This window comes from Haliaeetus albicilla, chromosome 10 (assembly GCF_947461875.1).
Source record: "Haliaeetus albicilla chromosome 10, bHalAlb1.1, whole genome shotgun sequence".
In the NCBI taxonomy this organism is placed as follows: Eukaryota; Metazoa; Chordata; class Aves; order Accipitriformes; family Accipitridae; genus Haliaeetus; species Haliaeetus albicilla.
The window spans coordinates 13,485,642-13,509,349 of NC_091492.1; the positions used below are offsets into that span (position 1 = coordinate 13,485,642).

Below are 23,708 nucleotides of genomic sequence, written 5' to 3' on the forward strand. Positions count from 1 at the left end.
TAAGGTTAAATGCTCTCACTTTTGAGTTTTCACTCCTCTTAATTGAAAAGCTCTTCCTCAGCATCCCCTATGCCTTTACGGAAATCTTTAACACAATTATATTGAGCACTTCCTTTTATTCTAATGATAGTTCAGTGTGTGTTTGCATTGCACATCAAGTGACACCATTAAAAAGTGTGTCCCAGCATTGCAGGCGCTATGTCAACCGTTGGATAACTACTTCTCCAGGGAAGAGAAGTTTGTAATACCAGCTCCACTGATGCTGCTAAACAGCAAGAGCTGTTCAAAGAAGTAAGTATATGTAAAAAGGGGTATAAATGACTTAAAATATGCTAACTAGAAGAAATACTAGTAATATTTGTACTTCTAAAGCACCTTCTGTCTAAAGGACTGGGCACAACAATGTACTCTTATTTTGAATTGCTAAGCCTTGAAGTCCTTACATTTTCCGCTCGAAGGCCTCTTCACTGAGCGAGCTTCCTTTCAGCAGAGGAGATCTGGACACAGCTCGCCACCAACGCCATAAGCGTTGGACTGAAAGAAGACACGCACTGAGACAGTGTGTGATAAAAAGTTCAAACCTCTCCTAGCCTCGGTACACTGCCTCTGTGGAGCTCCCACCTCTTGCATGGCTAGAAAGAAGATCTAAAGCTGACGGTCTGAAATTGGACTCAACATGTAGCAACACACTGTGCCACGTTTGCAATACAGAACTGGCCAAATAACATTGTTCAAAGGGAACTATTCAAAACCTCTCTCTTCTCTTTTAGATCCAAATATTGGCAGTGATTAGTTTACTTCAAAGCAATCTTAACTGCTGCTATTTCAAGGGCAAGCGTTGGGAGAAGGGAGTAGGATGGAGTAAATCGTCTTTGAATCTTTTAAATTCAGTGTATCAGTATTTCCTAAATTCAGTAATTGTGCAGATATTTAGATGCTATTTCATCCATTCAAATTAACAACCAGCTATGCCCCTGTACAAGTCCCCATACCAATGACAAAAAGAGTTACAAGCTGCTGTGGGAAAAAGCCCAACCTAACCTCAACCAAACTAACCAAAACCCAAGCCGGTTTCAATGCAAAACCCAAAGGACCGCTAATTCCCAGGACTCTATTAGCAACTGCAATACTATATGTCCAAAGAATACTAGAGGGGACAAGAGAGGTAGCCTATGATTCTTGTTAGAAGACAACCTGTTTGTATCTCGTACTTTGAAGAAAGGTTTCAGAGAATTCATCCTAGTGTAATGACTACCCTGGTAGTATTGCCAAGAGCAGTGTCTGGATGAGTTATTTAACACTTAATATCAGTTCACATAAATTAACGTTGCCATGTAGGAGTGAGGGAACATGACTTTTTCAAAATAATTCTCTGCATTTCATATCCAAGAGTCATTTTTCATTGTTCACAAAGGCAATGACCATCCTGATCTTGCTGAATCTCTGGCCGTTTGCATCCCTGAAAACCTTTTCACAACGGAGTAGAAAGAGAGAATATTCCAGTGTGTACAATAAAAAAAAAAAAAAAAATCTTATAGAGAATAATTTATCTGGGCAACATAATCACAGCTCTGATCTATCTACCACTCTGGTTTACAAGACACAAGACATCTCATGAGAACTATTTTATATTAGGATACAGTAAAACAATAAAAATTCAATGCTCCTTGTAAAATCTGCACAAAAGCTTGGTAGATAACTGGAAACAGACTTGTTGCCCAGTAGAAACAGGTCTATTTGTATAGTAGGTTGTATAAACAACACAGATGTATAATCTATGCAAGCTATCACCAGTCCTGCTCAGAATGCAATCTGATCATACTAGTCATAGGAATTATCTGCTACGGGCTGTGCAAGGAGACCACAGCCAGAGTATAAATAGATTTAGAGATTTTAAGGCCAGAAGGGACAATTATGATCATCTAGTCTGATCTGCTGTACAACACAGGCCAAAGACCCTCACATGATAATTCCTGCATCAAACCATAACTACAATCTGAAACAAAACTTAGGTGGTTTAGTTTAAACATATTCTGTTTCAACCACAGCAATGAAGAAGAATCCAACACATCGCTAGGTAAACTGACTGGTTAAGTATTTTCACTACTCAAAATGTGTGCCTCTCTCTAGCTTGAATTTGTCCAGAGTCTGCTTCCTACTACTGAACATTGCTACACTTTTCTCTCCTAGATTAAACACTTTTCTCTCCTATTCCCCAAGGAAGGTACTTGCAGACAGCAAACCAATCACCTCTTCACCTTCTCTCACTCTTGTGTGGAACACCCTTCCCAGTTTTTCAATGTCCTTTTAAATTATGGGTACCCACTAAAGCTTTGATGAAATTTCAACTTGATATTAATCTTACACAGTTCAAGACTGTGTTTACATCCATAGCTATACCAATCAACTAACAGCTTATATTCTGTTGCTTCTCTACCATAATCCTAGGCCAGTTCAACACCTTTCATATTTGTTCCTTTACATTTTGCTGGTTTAAAATTCATATTGTTCAAAAAAGCCCACCTGACAAAGTGACTAATCAGTGCCTCCCCATGCATTTTAGCATCTTATCATTTTTGTGCAATTGGTAAATTTTATCAACAGTGATTTAATATACTCTTCCAAATAATGATGAAATACCAAATAGATGGAGCTGAAAGCACTGCTGTGGAACTGCCAGTTTATGTGCCACTTGTCTCTGTATGCTGCTCCTTTTTGGTGACAGGGATTGTCACATGGAACTTTTACAAGCCTTGAGAGAAAGTGAGAAACTTGATAAAACTTACTTTCATGAAATAAAATTGAATTAACTACGTTACCAATTCTTAATTAGTTAACAAATTCATTCTGAAATTTTACCCAAAACTGATGTCAGGGTAGTCTGTTATAATTTCAAGGTCTTAATATTCTTTCTTTTTGGAAATAGTAGAACAGCCAGAGCTTTTTTACTACTGTGGGTGCTCTGGAACTTGCTCTGTGTTCCAAGACTTGTTTTTTTTAAATGAACTTCAATGATTTGGAGAGCTCTTCAACGAGGGGTTTTAAGACTTTATCTATGAGCTATCCAGTCTCATTCATTCCAAAAAATGTTAAAATGTAGTGGGCTACAGCATTACAGCCTCCTTTCTTAATGGCAGAACTGTATCATTGGAAAATACTTTTAAAAAACTTCATGCTTCTCTCTGAGAACAGAAGAGATTTAGTCTTCTATGCCATGGTTGATAATTTTTTATCCACTCCTGTCCAGTATTAGCAAGATACCAATTGTTAAACCTGCCAGATCTACAGAATTTTACCCTGTTCTCCATAACCCTAATAGCCACATGCATATTTTTACTATTGCTTTTAGTTTCCCTTATCAAATCTCTGTACTTCTTAAATATCTATTTATATTTAGTGCTGTGGGCTTCTTTATTCATTTTTCACACTTACCACGCAGCTTCTTAAAAATCTGTACTGCACCCTATACTCCATTTCCCCACTGAATGCCCCCCACCTCCTTTTTAAATAAGATTTCTTAAGGAGTTTGTGGCGTATGCCCCTCTGCACCTCATAGTGCTGCTCCCCAGTACAGTGAGGGCTGTGCATCAGTACAAGTACCCCAACACCTAATGCTTTGGCAGCCAGTAGTGGGGTTTTGACAGTCACTCTGGGACAATGTGAATTGCAATTTGATCCTATACGTTTCTAAACAAGCTAGAGTTTTCTTTCATGCAAACTAAATGAAATGAAACATCTTATAATTCCAGAGCATACTGCTTAATGAAAATATTGAAAACATTTTCCAGCATTTTTTATTTTACCATTGAAACAGTTATTGATAACCTATTTTATCCATTGTGCAGTAGATATTTTAGAAATGAATTGCTGTATGGTTTAATTAGTTCATTATTATGCCTATTCTTACACGGTAATTTCTTTTATCATTCTAATCATTCACTTCACACTTTTTAAACCAAATGGAATATCAAAGGTTCCGTAGGATTATTTTTGGATCCTGCACATGTTTCACCACACAATTAATCTGTTTGTCAGAAATACTAGTTAACTTCTTCTCTTTACTACTTTCCTTTACTAGTGATTTTTCTCTATTATTTAAGATGAAACTACCTGTACCCTGAAAAGGACAGACTTTTGATGCTTTTGACTCAGTTTATTAAAGATCTTTCAATTGTGCACTCGGCATTACAATAAAATACTTTAATTTTTATAAAATTTTCTAATTGAATATTTGCCTTTATTTATATCTTATCTGCAATATTCATTTAGTATTTTTGCATGTCTTTACTTAGCTAAAACGCAGAGAGATAAATACGGTTGTTACTTTGCAGGGAAGATTCAGTACATTAATATAAACTGTACACTAATTCCCCCAAAGCATATATATATGTTGTAAACCTGAAGACTTTTTACACAGCTGCTTATTGCTAAACAGTGCCTTGTCCAGAAGGGGACAATCTGTGTCTCTAATTGCTGTCACTGAAGCTGAGATTCATTATGTGACTTTCCCATTAAAATGTGAGCATTAATTTGTATAATGAAATATCACCCACTGCAGTGTTCATTAGCCATGCCCTACTGTATACTGCACATTGTTAGCTACCTAGAAACTGTAGTTAATTTCACTAATGGATATTTCCCTACTTAGTGTTTGGTAGGAAATTTATACTGTAACATTACCTCTTAAACTTTTAAGGAAATTTAAATTCAATCAATTATTTTCAACAAAAGTTTGGGATGTCATTAAGACAGGAGAAAAGGCATGCTGTACAATGTTAAGGATGGAAAATCTGGAGAAATCTAGAGAAATGAAAAGTCCTTTTAGTTCATCTTAGAAATGTAAGAATAAAGGATGTTCAATACCAAAATTGTCTCCTCTTGGAGCACACATACCCATTTTCCTTAATTATTCATATTGCTCATCCCACTACAAGCGCCTTCAGAGAATGGCAACAGGCAGTCTTTTTTTAGGAAGAAAATGTGAACTGAATTCATTTAAAACAGCACCATTTTTACTGTATTTCATCAGTTCATCTAAGCAAGTTTTAAAATTGGCTAGTCACATTTCCAAGGGAAAACGTAGCAACACTGTAAATGTATATAATACGTCTAATACATGTAAGATGTGTGTCATACATATCGTAACATACTCTCAGTCAATGGACACAGACCTGCCAAGTTTTTTCTTCCTATCCCTCTCTTTCTTAGGTTTCTTCTGTTTAGCGCAAGCCAAACCTTCTTCAGGGATCTACTTTGCTCTTGCACATTATTCTTTTTTCATTAGTCAAGGGATGTAGCTGTGCCAGTCATACTGGGAATATACCTGAGCACCTAATGACCACACAAACCAAACTGGTCTATATCTGCAGTAGCTTCTGAATACTAACACAAGGTGCAAAGAGGTGCTAGAGTTAATCTGAAACCGGCCCCTACATAATGGATCGCTTGTCAAAGGTAGAACAAAAGAAATTTTCATTTTTTACACTTCACTGTTTCTGTGCAGTCCAAAGGCCTAGGCATGTGAAGTAAAAACCACACCTATTTATTTGATTTCAGTGGGAATTGAGAGTGCTCAAGAACATAAAGTTGCTCAGCTCCCTGAATGAAGGAACCTTAAATTGCTACCCCCAGAGGGGAAAAATGGAAACTCTGGAAGCATCTGCTCATGGCACATTATAGGTCTGAGATACTTAGATGGTTTTCTTTTTCACAAAGTCTGAGCATCTCTAAGCCTTCTGTGTTATAACCTTCTCAGCTGTATTATATATTATTTTATAACCAGGAAGCTGAATCACAAAGTGGCCAGTCCACCCACATCTACTATGCACTACTGGTGCATATACATGCTTTGCCCTTGTTTCTGCATCTCTTCACACAGTGTGTTTGTGTGAGTTGAGTAGGTAGCTCTGAAGAAGCAGGACCATATAGCCCATCCCTATTCACTGGTCAACAGAAAGAAGTCATCTAGGAGGGCTACAAGAGTTCTGCCTGTCCACTCTAAGCCCCAAGGCCCTGAAGCATTTTACCCTCAGAGTCCTTCCTCTCTTCTCTCGGGGTTGTACTAAGGAACTGTCTCGTCCTTCAACTGTTTTTAGAGCAAGAAAAAGGAGAAACCGATTTCACATAATTATGCCCTTTTCTTCTTATCACATGGGAACAATCAGAAATCATATCTTACTATCTCCCCCTTAAAGCTCTTTCTGGCTGAATATCATTGAATTAGATAAGAAGAAAAATCCTCTACAATTGTGTGTTAGGACTCAACTGAGCGTGCTAAATAAAACCTTGATTGTTTTTTTTTTCCCTTCAGAAGCTTATTATATGATAGCAAACTACAGAGAAACCGAGACTCAGTGTGGAGAAGGTTGCAACCATGAAATACCCAACGGAAAAAAGAAGCAACCCAAGCCACCAGCTAATTCTTCTAAAACAGAGCACAGCTTCCTCCTCTTGTGGAGGATTAAATGGTTCCTCTAGCTTTTTTGGGCCAAATGCCACAGAAGCACCTCCTGGCTGGATCAGACTTTGGGTCTTGTCTTGGCATGCGTACCAAACCAACCTACTCGTGTGCCTCCAAACACACAGATGTTCGAAGGAACCTGACTTCTGCTGAACTGCTTGAGCTCATCTCTAACAAACAGGTGCTGTGAGAACAAGAACAGTAATTGAGTTAATGTAGTGGAGAAACACAGTAAAGTGTTTTTTATCAGTCAGTTATATGATCCAGGCATATAATAAAGACAGAGTGTGACATAAAAGGCAGGAAACTGTCCCTGATAAGTATGAGCTAACCAATATTTGTTTAATAACTAGTATCTATTACATCATTTCCACTTACTGCAAAGCAACTTAATTTTTATTTAATAACTCTAGTAATTTGCCAATTTACATTTTTATAATATTAGGATTATTTCCAATATGTAAAACATTGCTCCATTTAAACATACTCTTGTCATTATTTACAAATACTTTGTTCTCAACCTAATGGAAATTGATCTTTATCTATTTTGAAATTATAATGATTTTTAAATATATTGCAAATGTTTCAACAGTCTGTATGATGTTTTCTTTTTGTTGTTGTTATTTTATACATGGTTTATTTTTTCTCATTTTAATTTTGCTTAGTCAGTTTTAATATGCAAGTTTTATGGAATATTTCCATTGCAATTAATTTACTTTCCATTAGTTCTAAGCCACAAATAACAAATGCGTAATCACTGCCAAACAAGAGTAAAATGACCACTATATAATAAAGCAAAAGGGAGAGATGGGTATCCTCAGGTTATTTTAAAGAAATTTTTTTTTTGCATCTCCAACAGTAAAAATATCAAACTGTTTAAACCTCATAGTTACAAGATTATTTTCTAATAAAATAAGTACCATTTATTTACTTTTACTACATTAGAGAGTACACAAATAGGGTTTTTCACTGTGTTTCTTCTTCTTCTTTTTTTTTTTTTTTTTTTTAAACAAAGTCCAACACACAGAAAAGAATATTCCTGCCCTAAATGGTTTGCAATCCAATCAGAGAAAACTACATTAGGGTGCCAAATTTTAAAATTCAGATCAAACCAGTGTGGTATACTCCTACTCCACAATCCAAAGAAAGAATAATAAAAATACAATGACCAAACTTTCCCATCTCAACAAGGAAATTTTTTTCTTTAAATAATTTTCAGCTTCCATTTTCAATTTTTCAAAATCAGGCCTCATGTTTGCAAACCCAACATTAAGTATTACACCTGCGCAAGCACATAGGAGAAACATGACTGCTGATTTGGGGAAGGGAGGAAAATAATGCTTATCTGATACTTCAGTGAGATAAAAATTAAAAATAAGTCATTCAAGTAGGAGGTACAACTGGAAAGTACTTCTTCGTGCAATTTATTTTACCTATCAATTAGAAAAGTAGCAGTAAAATTCTGAAATTCATTTAAAATGGTTTAAAAAGAAAATGACTCCACAATTACAGTGCCCACTACGTCTGTTTCCAAAGAGAAGTATCCTGAATCTTCAGTTTTGCATACTGTCCCAAGGCCCACTACAATACCTAAGACTTGGAAGAAAACAGCATCATATTGGCCATATACAGAATTTCTAGTGATGTCAACAGGACCTGAGGGTATCGACACTGTATGTCAGATTTTAATTATGGATAGAGTAAGTCTTCTTAAACATATACTGTATCTCTACATGAACCTTACCAAGTACATAGGTAGTTTTAAGCAAACAAGGTATTATAATTTAAATGGAGTGGTTATAGTTTACTAGTATTGAGAGCAGTCCACCCAATAAGTGACATACCAAAATAAAGTGAGAATCCAGATGAGTAGTAAGTCTCTGTAGGGTAGAAATGCTGTGATTGTTACTACAATAAAATGTGGTAAGTTTTACCATGGTGCAAAACATGCTAAGTTTTATTACTTACAAGTACTGAGTCGGGTGAGTTCTAGTGAAAAACAATGCAGATCCATGAAACTGATGTATTCATATGAACAGCAAGAGGTTAAAAATGAGCATGCTAAATGGAGCAAAAATAGTAACTCTGAGAAAAACATACAGAATCCCTAAGCAGATGCTAAGGAAGGCCTTTGAAGCAGTTAGTATAACTAAGTCTGAAACCAATAGGCTTATGCCTATTGAAGGACAAGGGTAATTGAAGGAAACAGTGATGAAGCAGGGAAGGAGACAGAAATAACCTCAACTGGGAAAAGATGATTCTATTAAAGTGGTCTTTATCCAACAACACATTCCTTGTGCTTTTATTTAAGACTGTCATATATCTTTCTCAAAAGACTTTCTGCAACTAATGAGTCCAAATCTACACTGGGAATTAAGGCTCCTAGCCACATATTATGTTAACCCCCCACACACACATGGCATGTGTCGACAGTGCTCCGCTCACTTGTTCCTCTCACCTGTATGTATTCTCAAGTGGACCTTTAAGTGATGTGATGTTCTGAAAGTTTTTCCACAATAAGGGCAGTCTTTCATGGCAGAACCAAGGCTCCTGTCTCTCAGTAAAGCTGGCTGCTGGACTCCTACAGATCTCCCAGCTTCTTCTCCAATGTCTGCAACACAGAAATGTTCTCACATCACTTCAGCACATGTCAGAAGTTGTTCTCACTAAAACTGCTAACACAACACAAAGTTAAACATGTCAATACTACACCTGTCTATTTCATTCTTTAAATCTGACAGAATGCTGACAATTCATGTATTTTCTTGTTATTGTCTTAAATTATTTCATCTTTCCTATCATCATTTTAAGCAGCATATGGTACCTTTATATTGAACTGAATTATACAAGAAAAGAAGCAGCTGTGTCAGCAGCTGGTTTGATTTCTTCTTTTGCTTAGTTCCTATTATTTTTTCCCCCCAAAGTTTCAGATTGTTGTTTTCTTGAGTCTATTTAATTTATAAGTATTGTGAAAATCTGTATGCTTTTAGAGGGAAAAAGTTTGCATCGGTATATTAAAACGTCCCAAAACAACAGAACTGCAGTGACGGGGGGTGCAACAACAGCGACGACATCTACACACAAAGCTCATCAACTTCCTGCCGCAACATTTCAGCATTGGAGTTACAACACATGACCTACTGAGTGACCTAATATCATCGGAAAGGCAATGAAAAAAATTGGTCAGATGAGGGGGAATTCCTTCTCCCTCTCACCCGCAGCTCCTGAGTTTTCTCCTTCAGTGTTCATAGCTACACTTATTCTTTGCATCGTAGTGCAATGGGTGAGATTCCAGGACATCTCTTCTCTCTCCTGATATAAAGAAACAGTCATCCTCAGCTGTCTTGAATAAGCTGCTATTATCCAAGCAGGCTACGAACAAAATAACTTACAAAAGACTGACATAAAAATTGCAAAAATGTAGGGCATTTTAAAAAAGTCATTATTCAAACCACACAAGGCTCGTCTACCGTCTTGTACTTACAGGGTCATGTAATATCACATAGATGTATCAATCCATGACTTCACCAAAAAGTACCATGGCAAATGTTGAAATTCTGAACCAGATTTATGCTCCTGGCACACCACAGAGGTGCAATACACATGGACACATCATCACACCCCTATGCAAAAGCTGAGCTACCCGGGTCATATTGAGGTGGGGAGCATATAGTTAAAATCTGTATGCAGACTCTTGATTATTTCAACCATAAACTACTGACTAAAAATGTTCTGTCTTTACCCATTTGATATGTAACTAAAACTGTCAGGAAACATAGTGCAGTTTACACAGCGTTGCCTTTTAAATGGAAGTGATGGGACATAAGAAAGACTTAAACATTTGGCTATAATAAAAACTATTCACGCAGTAGCAGAGACCCAAATACCACATTTCTGGAAAAGGTAACACTAACAGGCATTTCATTATTTATTATAAAATGGTCCCTCTAAACTATTTCACTTTAAGCTGAAAGAAGGGGATGACAGAGTGATTAAAAATTATATATATATAAATGCTTATCTTAGTCATGTATGTAATCAAGCTATTGCTATTTTTCAAAAAGCAAAATCTGATAGTTTTCACATCACATTCTTGTTTAACATTTTCTGATTGTTCTTAGACTGCAGAGTAAAAGCACAATATTTAACTTAGAAAGCTAGTAACTGTCATTTTGAATTATTCACAAGTATGTAAAGTAACATACTGCAGGAGTTTGTCTTTAGGAGTCCAGGAAAACATATATAGGCGCTAGTCTATAACTCCAATCTCCCTAAAGAGTTTAGATTTTCCCCTTTTTTTTCTCCTCAAAACTTGTATATAATCATGTCTTAAGCTGCTTCGGGAAAAATGAATTCCTGAGTGCAAAAAGATTTTTCTGAAGTGCAAAATACAGAATGCATGATGATAAACTGCAGGATTTTATTTTGGTTTTCAATAAATACTATATGAGCATTATAGATAAATATATAGATAACGCTAACAAGTCACTCAGGAGGAATTTACCGAATAAGTCTACTAGTTATGTTTTGCTATATGTCACTCTAAATGATGGCCTGTTATCCATTTGCCTTTTATCTTTCTATCTAGAATATGTGTGGCCCAATAAAAAAGAATAAATTTGTAAGATAAACAGCTCGCTTTGCAGATTTAAGAGTCTAATTTTCACTTTACACAAAATTGAATTTTTTCAAGGCAGCGAGACGATGGAGTTTACTCTAGCACTAATCCCTCTGAAAAAGCAAACTGAAAACAACAATGAAGCAAAGAAAGATGTGGGTGGTCTGAAGAGTTTTCTTTTAGATTTAAGTAGACATACAGTAGATAGCTCCAAAGGCTTTGCTCCAACAGGGGCCTTACCTTGAAGAATTTTTCTTCCCACACTGAAAGCATTCCTAAGACTTTAAAGCTGGGCTGAGGGGTTTTCTTTTGAATTCCTCTGCCTACAAAGCCCACCGAAGCGCTGGAGGCCATCGCTACCTGAATGAGCAGCTTTACATCTAAGTTCTTTTATTTCAAACAATGAAAAGATATGTTCAAGGCTGCCGACGCTCCCCATCAAATGCCACCCCAACTTCTTACTAGGGCCCCATTTGGGGAAATCATACCTATTTGTCAAGGCACTTAAGTTTAAAATGTGCTTAACTTTAAAATGCATTTAAGTGTCACTGACTCTGTTACCAAGGTTTTCTTATACCAAGTCTCTTAAAGCAATCTATGGAAAGTGAAAGGTCTGTGTGTGGGGGGGAAGTGACACAAAAAAAGGAGACATCAGCAAGGAAAAACTTAAGACGCAAACTGGTGAATACAGACTATGCCAACAACAGTGTATGTGGGGAATGAAAAATCTTCAGCTCTACCAATAATCGTGTATTCTACACCTCTGGCGTCCCATTTCTCCTGCTATTGAGTCCTCCTTCCTAAGTAGAAATTCCCAGTTCTGTTAAATTGTGCAAAACTGTAGTAATGTTTTACAAAGCTGAACTAGGATTAGCCCCAGCAAATTAATTTAATTTATGATTTACTCGGGATTTGAGCTACTGTTGTTGGGCTGCTCAATTCCGAGGATAAAACATCAGGAAGAAAAGAGAACAGTTACTTATCTTACAGCCATTGTGGTTCACCGAGTTATGTGGTCTACATGATGTGCACTCGATGCACGTGAGATTAGACTGCTTTTTTTACTATCTGCTTCCATTATAGGCATGTCTACGTCCTGAATGTCTTCCTGCCCATCCCTACCTTTCCTGATTGGAGTGCAGGAAACAACAGAACAGAGTATAAAATATTGTATAGATGTACAAGCTAGATGTAAGGCTTCTGAGCCTTGTCTCTGAACTTAACTTTCCCTGAGCTTTCCTTTGACTTTGAAATCATCTGTTCACAGCAAAAGTCATGGACAGAAGTGCAGAAAGCAACATTCAGTTCTATATATGAAACCGGTCTTTGTGTCAGTATAAGGAGAACACAACAACTATGAGACCTCCAGCTGCTACGCCTGCTGTACCTGCTGGGTGGGCGATACTGCTCCATGGCACAGGACACAGAGGAATTCAGCCAGGAAGCAGCTTCTGGGGTGGTATGACAGGGACATCTTGTGCACCATGCCTCAGCTACACTTAATAATTGACTGTGGGCATGTTCTCGTGGGACAAATGCAAGGAAAGAAAGTTCACTTTAACATCCATATGAGAAGGTGGCGATTAGCCACATAACTAAAGAGCCAATTTGGCCAAAACGTGAGCAAATCTATTTGCTGCACAGACTGAAATTAAAATTAAGCAAACCATAAGATCAGTATTTGAAGGCTAGCCCTTCTTCAGACAGATGCCCACTTCGCAGGAGAGGAGGGGCAAAAAGCCACCACTCCTCGCCTAGCATGGAGCTGATCCATGTAGTGCTGCAGGCTGCTTTCACATCCCCACAGTACCCGGAAAGGAAATTTCCAGAGCGCCAGATAATCCCAATAAACAGTTTTCAGCCAGCAGCACTTTTACTGTAGCAGGTTAAAAGAAAGTGAGAAGCACACCAGTGAATCCTTTTTTACAGCAGGTATCTTACTAGGTATCAGAAATGGTCTACCCAGAAATGAGCCACTGCCACGGCTGGCAGTGCCCTCAGCACATGGGTAGAGATGCTACAGACACAATGACAACTTCAGTGGATATTTCTAGAAAAGAGAAGACAAACTTAGGTGGATAGTGAATCTGTGTACTCAAAGCAGAAGCCCTCTAGCCAGTCATTTGAAGAGCAAAAGAAAAAGAATTATTTGAAATGTACATATATGTTCTGTACGACTGGTCTACCTGTCTGGGATGAGTCTACAAATGGGATTAGAAAAGGACTGATTGCTTCTGTAAAAAGAAACCTGTTTTCAGTTGGTTAGGTAGCAGCACTGACTTCAGTCATGTTAGCAGCCAAAGTTTCAAAGGAGCATCTACATATATGCCCCATAAATTTTACCAGAGTATTTATATGCTGCATGTACGTGAAAGTGCAGGGATTCACAAAGAAGTGTTTTCATGTTCAAAGGAGCTAAATTACAGTCCTCATGCAGACTAAATTATCAATGAAGTCAGTTGGAATTTGTCGACCCGAGGATTGCCAAATTAGCCAAAACCAGGCAATCACATTGAAAAGGTAACCAACTCACAAAATAGGTAATCACACTTACAAGTATGTGTTTGCTCTTGCACATTTTTCAGACACTAAAGAATCCTTTGAAAATGTGGCCAGAAGCCTTTAAAGCTGCACATAATCCCAGGTTTTCACGTATTTCTGAAATTCAAAATATTTGTAGTTCTTTAGAACTGCTTGTGAAAGTTAATGAAACATGGTGCAACAAGAAGTAGTAGTGACCACAGAATTATTATTTTTTTATGACCTATAAACCACCCAAATTAGCCGATTTTGTGGCAGGAAAAATTATATCCTGAATCTAATGTCAAGAAGGAAGTCAGAAGACATTCAGTGTGTTAATCCTGTCACTGCTACCACCTTTATGCAAGCATGCCTGGACTCAACCACCTAATTCCCTGGGAAGCAGTATAGGATACACAAAGTTTCTGGGAAAACATGCTTTACCTTTCTTGCCTATTCCTTAGAGAAAGCTTTAATAATACTGAAAATAGTGGAAAACAGGAATATAATTAGGGATATAATTAGCCATATTTTTCTAGCTACCTGAAGTAGCTTCAATTAGCATGCTTTGATGTAAATGAGAACAGAATCTGGCCCAGTGCTTGTAATTTGAAATTAGAATCCTATTAGCAGATGTCACTACACTTTTTTGCTAGTGAAGTTCATGGCTTCAAATGAAAGAGTCTAATATTACTAAATATTACAGTTATATTTTGGGCCTCCGGAAAGAGTTACTAATGTCTTAGGTCAGGAACAACTCGCTGTCTCTATTGTTTCATCAAGGATTTAGGTTTTATAATGACCATATATGGGAATCTTAAACTGTTAGGCATTAATATGGATTGGCAGAGAATTTGTTTAAACAGAGAGCTATTTTAGAAGAGAATTGGAAAGGAGGCCTACTAGTGAGAAAGCAGCATTCATATTGTATTATTAGAAATAAAGATTATACCAAAGGTTCCACTGGTAAATAAAAAGATACTGCTTCTAACATCAGACTTCCCACTTAGCCCTCTGAACCACACAGGCAAACAAAAGGCACAAACTGCCCCGATACCGATTAGTGCATTAGCAGATTTAAATTTAAAATACAATCTAAATCAAACTGAAGTAAAATGCCCATAACCATTTACATGAGGTAAGACTTGCAACATTGAGAAGTGGGCAAACGGTAGTCATAGCCAATATCTCGAGCTACAGGGGAGCTATCTAGGCATTATTTCAAGCACAAGAGAAAAGGAGCTAAAATATTCTAAGCAATTTCTTAGTAACTGGTAGGCTGGTGACTTGGGGGCAGCACGCACACCTTAAGCCTGTACCTGCACGACACACTCGATTGGTGGTTTTCACACCCCATGGGTGCAAAACACCTTGCATGACAACACTGCATGTATGCAATTGTTGGTTATATCTTAATGCTTTTCACTGTGGTACGCATTCTGAGAAACATGCAACAGGCTGTATATACAGAACAAAGAGGCATCAATAGACACATAACCAAAATTAAGCTTTTGTTTATCACAAAATGTTTCTTATCCTCTTTTTTTCATTTTAATCAAATTCCCTGCAGAGTTTTTGTTTTGGAGTTCTCAGCAGTCTTACTTCTCAAACTGTTCTAAAACTTTAAAACCTTTTAAGATAATCAAAGTTCAAACACGGTTTCTGAGTACATCATTTTAGCTGCCTGATTTGTTTAAAGAATTGTTTGACCAAAACACACAGAAAATCAGATGTAGTACTTAAAAAACAGGGTTGTTTACTTGCCATTAACTTACAGAACTCAGTTTGGACTGAAAATTAAGCATACTGAAAAACAAATGATTTTTCTAAGAGAATATTTTTTGCATGAGACCTTTTTAACTGTATCTTTTTTTTAAAGAAAGAAGACATCTTAAGCACGTTACAGTATCTTTCATTTAACAGTTCACAGAAGGGAACTCCCAGATAAACATTGGCCTGTGTCTTTCTCTTTAACCAGCTGAGTGATCCAAGCTTTTAATAAAGCTGTTCCAATTATTGTAAAAGTCATCTAGTACCTTATAGCCACAAATATTGACAGTTTATTGCACAACGCATTCATGACATTTGAAGGTCGCATCATACATAATACATACACTTTTATAAAAGTGTCTGGAACAAAGAGATACATGATCAGCAATTACATCTTACCATTTGAGGGTATGATTTTATACTTATTTAAAATGAAATACTATATGAAATGCATGCTGTTAATAAAACACAAAATAGTTCATTTTCTGTATTTATTGTTTTATTAATCAGCGATACTGAGTTCAGTTGTACAAAATCAACAGAATGTGGTCCATGCCCCAAGAAGATTACAGTGAAATATCATTACACTGCAAACCATCACACATATTCTTAGCTCAGCATAAGAAAGTAAGCTTAAAACTTTAGTCTCACTACTGTATACCTCTCCAGCCCTATTGAATTCAATGAAACTTCAACACTTAGATTTGAATCAGGACCTTAGCATATTATTGAAATATTAGTTTTGATAAAATTGAATCAAAATGAAACTGAAAAGAGTGCTGAAGAATTTTTTTTAATATATGCACATGCAGGCATATCAAACTTCTTCATCCTCTTCCAGTGCTCATGACTTTTAAGGCCATTCTAAAAACACACACACATGCACAAATGGTATAATTAAAAGGTGTAACTTGCAATTTATGCAGTCAGACCTGTGCACAGTCCTTCAGTGAAGTCAACAAACATTGGAAATACACAGAGCATGGCCATGAGAGTGCTCATCTTTGGTTAAATGGTCTTCACTTCTATGGTATCACACTAGATCCTGGAACCTCCAGCTACCTAATGAGAGCTACGCTTGCAGCAAAATGACCTCAGATCACTACATTGTTCCCTCTAATACCATTTTTGCTGGTTTGTTTCAAAATTTTGTTTGCTGTCTTCTTTCCTAAGCTCTTCACATACAAGACTCTTCCACCATCCAACTCCTTCACTTGCTTTTCAGTTCTGCTACTCCAAACCCATGGCTTTGAAATCCCACTTCCTTAATTTGACTGTATAGATCAAAGCACTTCAGATCCCAAACCACTGAGGTTGCCAGATGAGGTTCATGAAATTCCACTAGACTTGTACAATCTTTCCACAGGAAAAGTGGATACTTCAGAAGAGGATGTACTTTGTCATTTATCAGAACAATAGGTCTGTTTGCTCTCTTGAATGTAATGCTAGTTACCCTCCGTGATGAGCTTCTGCTTGTTCTTGCTTTCTTCAGAAGTGCACATCTGAGCTGCCAGAACACCTTATTGTACTTCTCTGTCCAGAACATGTATCTTCACAAGCAAAGCAGATACTTCTCTTTGGATGAGCAATGCTGGGCTTAAATATGTACTCATGGATCTTTCCTTGGTATTTTGCCAATGTTCTTTGTCATCTATCCTCAAAATTTACTCTGCTGTTCATTTATACTTCTGATAGCAATGTTAGCTCCCAAACCTTCCATATGACATACTTTCTATGGTTTTCTCCTCCTTTTCTTAAAACCAGCTTAGAATATTCTGGATTTTTACCAAATGTTCATGCCAGCAGTGGTCTGTGATTCTCATGAAAGCCTGTCTCACTAGTTTTCTTACCCAAACCCTTGACTTCCATGTTTTAGCTTTGATCCTGTCACCTAAATTTGAAATGGGCACTTGATTACTGACCAGAGAGGACATGGTCTTTCCACACTTCATTTGTGGAAAGATTGTTTACTGCTTTTGGAGAAAATTCCAGTGGGGAATCTAAGCAGAGAAGCTATCCAACTGGACCATCTTTTGGATTTGTATGTGTTATTTGTAGGCAGGTGTTCAGGTACCAGATGGCCTTAAAGCCCATACTACTCAGGTTATAGCAGCTTCTACAGGCTGTCTGCATCATATTCCCATCTCTGAGATTTGCAGAGTGGCTACATGGAGCTTGATAAACACTTTTACCTAGCATTGCTCTCCTGATGCCAAGGCTAGATCAGATATCCAATTTGGGAGAGTTGCCTACAGTCCCTCTTTAATTAAGTACTCCTGATCTCCCACTCCTGGGATGGATTGCTACTGCTGATTAAGCTCCAGAAGTAAGGATCTGTGGAGGCAATTTCATGAGGGAGAAAATGAAGTTGCTAGCTAATCAACTAAAATAACCATTAACTGGACTTCTGTGAATGAATATATTGCCGCCTTCTTGCTTCCATACTTACCCTGTTTCTTCCACATGTTAGCATCTCTACATACCTATAAACCAAACAGGTAAGGCACACTTCATTATGACCTCTATCTTGTTCCTAAACTACATGTGGGACAAAGAGAATCATTTGGTACAGTGTAGAGGCTACACTATGAAGAAAATCCAAGACGGTGTCAGTAAACTGTAGGAAAGACAGTGAATCTGGGTGGAAGAGAGTGGTATTGAACCTATTTTCTCTAGGTTCTTCCCATATGCCCAACAATGCAGAGTCTGTGAGATTTTAAAAGGCACAAATTAACACCCAACTCCACATAGTTCTCGAAATCCATTAATATCTCTTAAAATCTTTTGAGTACTTGTATGAAAATATTTAATAACTACACTAGCCAAGTTTCACCCTGAGTTGCTGGGCTTAAAGAAATCCAAAAACCAAACAAATAATTTTTTCAAGTCAGAACCACAGACTTGCCTACATGATAAGTAGCTCTCAGGGCACCAGGTATCATTGGAGAAGTTTTTGCATACTATTGATTAAGAAAAACCCTTTTCATTATTATTATCTTATCACAGGGTGGCAAAATCAGCATAGGAGGTGCCGGCAGCAGGTCACCAGATTTTATAAAAATTCATTCTAATAAAGAAAAATGTAAATTATTTAAAATGTCACAGGAACATCTTTCTGTAGATGACAATAAGAAAGAAAGCAACAATAGAATCAGTCACATAAAAACAACTCCACAGGTAGCTAAATTACTAATTTCCCCCTCAACAAAATAAGAGAGAATTAAAGACTGTCAATCCACTTACATATTGCTGATTACAGAGGTGCTGACAGAGTCTCCAAAAAGTGAGTAATGTCACAGTGTGTGTTACAACATTCGGACAGACTATGATAGTATAGACTTTTCCAGTATCTGTATTTTCTTACTTCTCACTTTCCAGTGCTGCCTTCAAACTAAGTGACTGCTTTGAGCTAATAGAAATACCTCTGTAAATAATTTTTCTTCCATTTAACTTCTTTGGTACATGCCACTTCAGTATAATTTCTAACTTCTTTCCCCATTTCGCAAAAAATGAGCTGTACTTGAAGAAATACTTACGAGCAACTCTGAACTGCTGAATCTATTTTACTAGCACTCTTTTTCTATAAATAAAATATGTTAATTACATGAGTTTTGCTATAACAGAAAAATATTGATTAAATTCATTACTTCCAATCTTGAGAAGGGATCCTTTAACTGTTCGGTATTTTTTTTTCCTCATTGGTTTACCAGTGTATTGTGGGCATACTAAGACCATGATGACTTTAAACATGATATTATATGGATGGGGGAATTAATTTTTTTATACTAATGATGTATCTCAAAAAGTACATAACTGGGTCAACCTGTATCCATGTTTTGTAAAACAGCCTTAAAGTACACCAATAGAATAACATGCTATTTGTGGGCTATAAAAATATTAAATGCTGCCTATGGAGCTGATATATCAATAATCCAGTTTCCTTTTTCTACTACGAAAACACAAAATTTTTCATCTGAACTATCCTGGTAAAAAGAGAAAAAATACTATTTTGAATGGTCTTCTCTGATTTAGCTGAGCTTGTGGCAATAACTGGTTTAGGCATAGGCTTCAGTATGCTGGAATGATCCTGAAACTAATTTTGCATGTGTTGGAGTTGGATTGTGGCCATGCACGTCAGTATGCTGGAACAGAGTTATCTAAATCCTGAGCCTTATTTTACATGTGCTGGTGTTGGACTGTGGCCCTGCAATCTTTTAGGTCTCCATCTGTAGCTATCAAAGCCAGGGTGTGCCCAGCCACTTGCTACTGCTCACTGCTTTCCTTCCACAGGAAAGCTACAGGCTCGCAACCACCCTCCCACACATCAGTGTGACTGGGAGTTCTTCAGAGTCCTGGCAGGTCTCATCAACTTTCCTCTAAAGCCTCTTTGCTGCCATGGCCAGCCTTTTGCAGCGCATCACACTTCTTATATCACTATAAACCTAGTTATCGAGTCCCACATCAGTGACGAGAAATATCAACCTCTCGGACAGATGTTCCCTCAGATTCCGTGAATTAATTCCTTTTCCAATACCAGGTAAAACAGCCCTCTAATTTTTAAGTAAGCTATGGAGACCACAGCTCCCAACCTGATGGAAGGCCTGAGTTTCCCAGCCTGACAGCACTTTCCCTGTGACCATCAGCCACAGGGATTTGAAGTCCAGACAGTCTAGCAGAAGCTAGGAGTTGTTTTCATCTGGGGAAGGAGACAAGAAAGATCAGGCGCTCGGAAGCCACATTCCTCCAAAAATACAGGAAACACTGGCTGTGCACAAGTCTGGAACACCAACACAGAGGAATTAATGGGGACTGAGGAAAGCAAAGGTAGTTGTACAAAGTACTTATCACCCCCCTAAGATGAACTGGTAACCTCAGGGGACATACAGGCTGATGGTAAGGTGGTATAAAGTTTTTGCAAGCCTTCTTCCACTTCTTTACAGTTCCTCCACATTAATCCACCAGCAAATACATATTTTAACCCATCAGGATCATCTATAAAATTAGGAGATAATCCAGACTGAATTATTTGCAAGCACATTTCTCTACCAGAATTTAATAACATTTTGTCTCTGTGGAGCCTACCCAACTGAGGAAACAACTTCACAGTAAGGTCAAAATTAGACATTCGAATGAAGATCGGGCATTTTTTTGTGACTGGACAGACACAAGTTAGCTTACTGTCTGCCTCAGAGACAGAGGAAGACTTATTTTAGAAAAAGGAGGATTGTTCCATCTCTTAACTTATTAGCAATGCACTTTCTTCCAACTCCAACAGTAAAAGAAATTCAAAACCCAGGTAGTCTGCATGCACGGAAGCACCTTTTGTTTAATAAATAATTCAACCGTGTATTCCTTTTTAATTTAAAAACGGTCTCACTGAACAGTCAACAGAGTGAACTAAAGTTGGCAAAATACAGTGTTGAAAAATTAAAAAGTGTATTCAAGGCCGTATTCATTTGCTTCACTTCTTATATACTGGAGAGACAGGCTGTGCTGAAGTTCTAGCTTTTTTTCTTTTTCTTTTAAATTATACACATACAGTCACATGATGCTCACTTGATTTTGAAAGCTGCCTTGCCCTGGAATTAGTCTGTCTCTGTTACCAGCACAGCAGCCACTGCTCCTCTACCTCACAAACGTCATCACAAATTCAGCCAAAATGTTCTCATGAGCTCCTCTGCCATGTCTGTGAGGGCCAGACTTAACTATCAACCATCTTGGAAAACAGAAATACTGTAAAACATTCTGGAAATATTCAGACTATCATCTGAATGATGGTCCCACATATTAATAAGTGTATGGTAAGGTACAGGAGACACATCTAGCTGCAAAAATCTGTAGATAATGATGCAATGAACTCGATCCCAGGACTGGATTTGTAACACACTATTGCAAACGCATACAAATACTTGGAACCAATGAAGTGCATTTTGTACTGTCTGATCCTCTTGAAGACAGTCAAAAGCATATAGCACTATCTTAAGTATGAATTCACAGGCTCAGTTTCTGTAAAACGAAATTATTAGCAGTAAGCAGCTGAGGATAAGAAGGAAAAAAACAAAATCAACTCGTACACTTAGCCTTCTGCACTACAATGTTTAAAAGAATTTCTTGAATCTTAGAGCAGAGAGCAAGGAAAAAGTAATGCTGTGGCAAAACCTCCTTATTTGAGATTCCTAGAGATCTACCCATTCCCCCACACATCCCAAAGCAGCAGCAGGTACTGAATGCCTTCCTAACAAAGCACCTTTTAGTCTCCACTCTGTGGAATGTTTGATTCCCATCACTGTGAATGGCTTTACAATGTTCTGCACCCTTTCTGATCAGTGTATTCTATACCAGTGGCCACTCTGTAACCATCACACAACATCACCAACCTGAAATTACCAGCTTGATGATGCTCACATGACATTAAATGCTGACAGAAGGAAATCTTATCTCAGAAAGGTAAGATATGCAGGAAAGAAGGTCTTTACAGGGAAGGAGGATAGGGGAAACCTAGCCCTTACAAAGTAACACTGACTTTTAAGAAAACGACTCAGCAATAACATATCTTTCAAAGTGGACATACTTATTTAAAACGCATCTTCTTAGGGCCACAGGATGACAGAAATGAGTCACATTTGGAAGAGACAGAAGTTTCACAAGTACATCTTGAATAATTCCACAGCATATGGAGGAAGACCAGCTTTTCACCAAATTTTCACTATTCTGAACAGTAGTAAAATTACCTGCAGTGTATGAGATGAAAACACTAACAGACCAGATAAACACTTTGTACAGATAGGAAACTTTCAACACTTTGCTCTGTTCTGACAAAACAGCCTATGAATTATATGTACAAAATAAAGCTCTGAATCTGACAAAATCTGAACAAACACATCAGGATAACTGCAGAGATTGTTTAGACCCAAACTCCTACCCTGCAAGTCTGAGTATCTTAAGATTCTAATTTTGTCCGATTACGAGCTTACATTGAGACACTATGCAATAAGTACCATCTCAGTGAGCAGGCTAATTTAAACTCCGAGAATGCAGGCTACTGCATTTGTGGAGACACATGTTTCCATGCCTTTTCAGGATGGCACTAGTGGGAGCCACTCCAATAGCCTGGCAGGGCCACGCAGAATTTGGTACATAACAAACCGGCTTGCAACCGATTACATTTGAAAGCTGTCTACAGTGGGACTGGCCAACCTAACAAAGCAATGTATGGGGTTGAGAAAAGGTGAAGGGCAGTATAAACTGTTCAAATGAAATTGAAATAATTACAACAATTTTACTAGTACTGGTTCTCTTCTGGTTACAGATTCTGTGATATCTCACTACAGATATGTGCCCAGTCATGAAGGTCATATGTATTTGTTTAAAAAAAAAAAAGATCCTGTTGGCTACTGGGCAGTGGAGCTTGCTGGTACACACTGAAACATTTTAATAAGGGGTAGACAACCAAAGCCTGTCACTGCTTAACAGTCAGCAACTCTATACTACTATCATACCAAGTTTTATCATAAAACTGCAGGAGAGTAGCATTGTGTATTTAAAATAAACAATGATGGGAAGATACAACTTAGGAAAGGCAACTCAGATGCCAGACAGGACGCTGGTGAGTGTTGTGGATCAATGGAATTGCATTCCAGAAGAGAATTGCTGGATAGACCGTCACATGCAGTACTGCTCCAGTGAGTGCTGTTCACCAAACAACATACTTCCTCCTCTGTTCTTTTCAATTAATATTTGTTTTAGTTCTGTTGAATCACTGCTCATCTACTAAGATATTATTTGATTTTTTTTTTTTAAGAAATTCCTTTCTTCTTGGATACACTTTCACCACAGGTTTTTTGAAGCATGAGAGTAAACACACAGTCCCTATGATGGCAATTTCCATTCATAGTTTGACAACTAAATGTTGTGATGCTACTTGAAACTCCTGCCTCTTATGTTTCAATTTTTCTTTAGGGAAAAACAGCACAGAAATATATTTTGTCGTCTATTTGAAAAGATGCAGATATAATCCACCTATGATGATTGCAATTTTTTGAATTAAGACTGCAATCCAAAACAGCAGTATGATCTACATTTTAACCACAGCTATTACAATAAATGAAACCAAACATAGTGATTCTCCACACACTTATCTTTATTCTGATAATGCTTTGCAAGACTTCTGGCTGAGAATGCTTTACACCAGTAAGCATTATTGAAAATATTCCCTGAAAAATATGCATCATAAGACCATAGTTAAAGCAGAAGTATAGATAGGAGATGGTATGCGTCCAGATCTTTCTTTGCTTTTCATCTATGGTGCAGAAGTTGCTAGCCATCGAACGTTTTAAATAT

General features: G+C 37.5%; 1 protein-coding gene across 13 annotated transcripts in view; it reads right to left on the bottom strand.

The window, feature by feature from the left end:
* The window catches only part of ZNF536 (zinc finger protein 536), a 357,464-nt gene that overhangs the window by 132,466 nt on the left and 201,290 nt on the right, over window positions 1-23,708 (bottom strand). For 12 of the 13 annotated variants that reach the window (XM_069793537.1, XM_069793532.1, XM_069793540.1 and 9 more), the window contains one exon: window positions 8,919-9,071. The exons of the other annotated variant lie outside the window; for it this stretch is intronic. In XM_069793537.1, coding sequence (XP_069649638.1) covers window positions 8,919-9,071 — 153 coding nt within the window. The remainder of the gene's footprint in view (window positions 1-8,918; window positions 9,072-23,708) is intronic. 13 annotated transcript variants of the gene reach the window in all.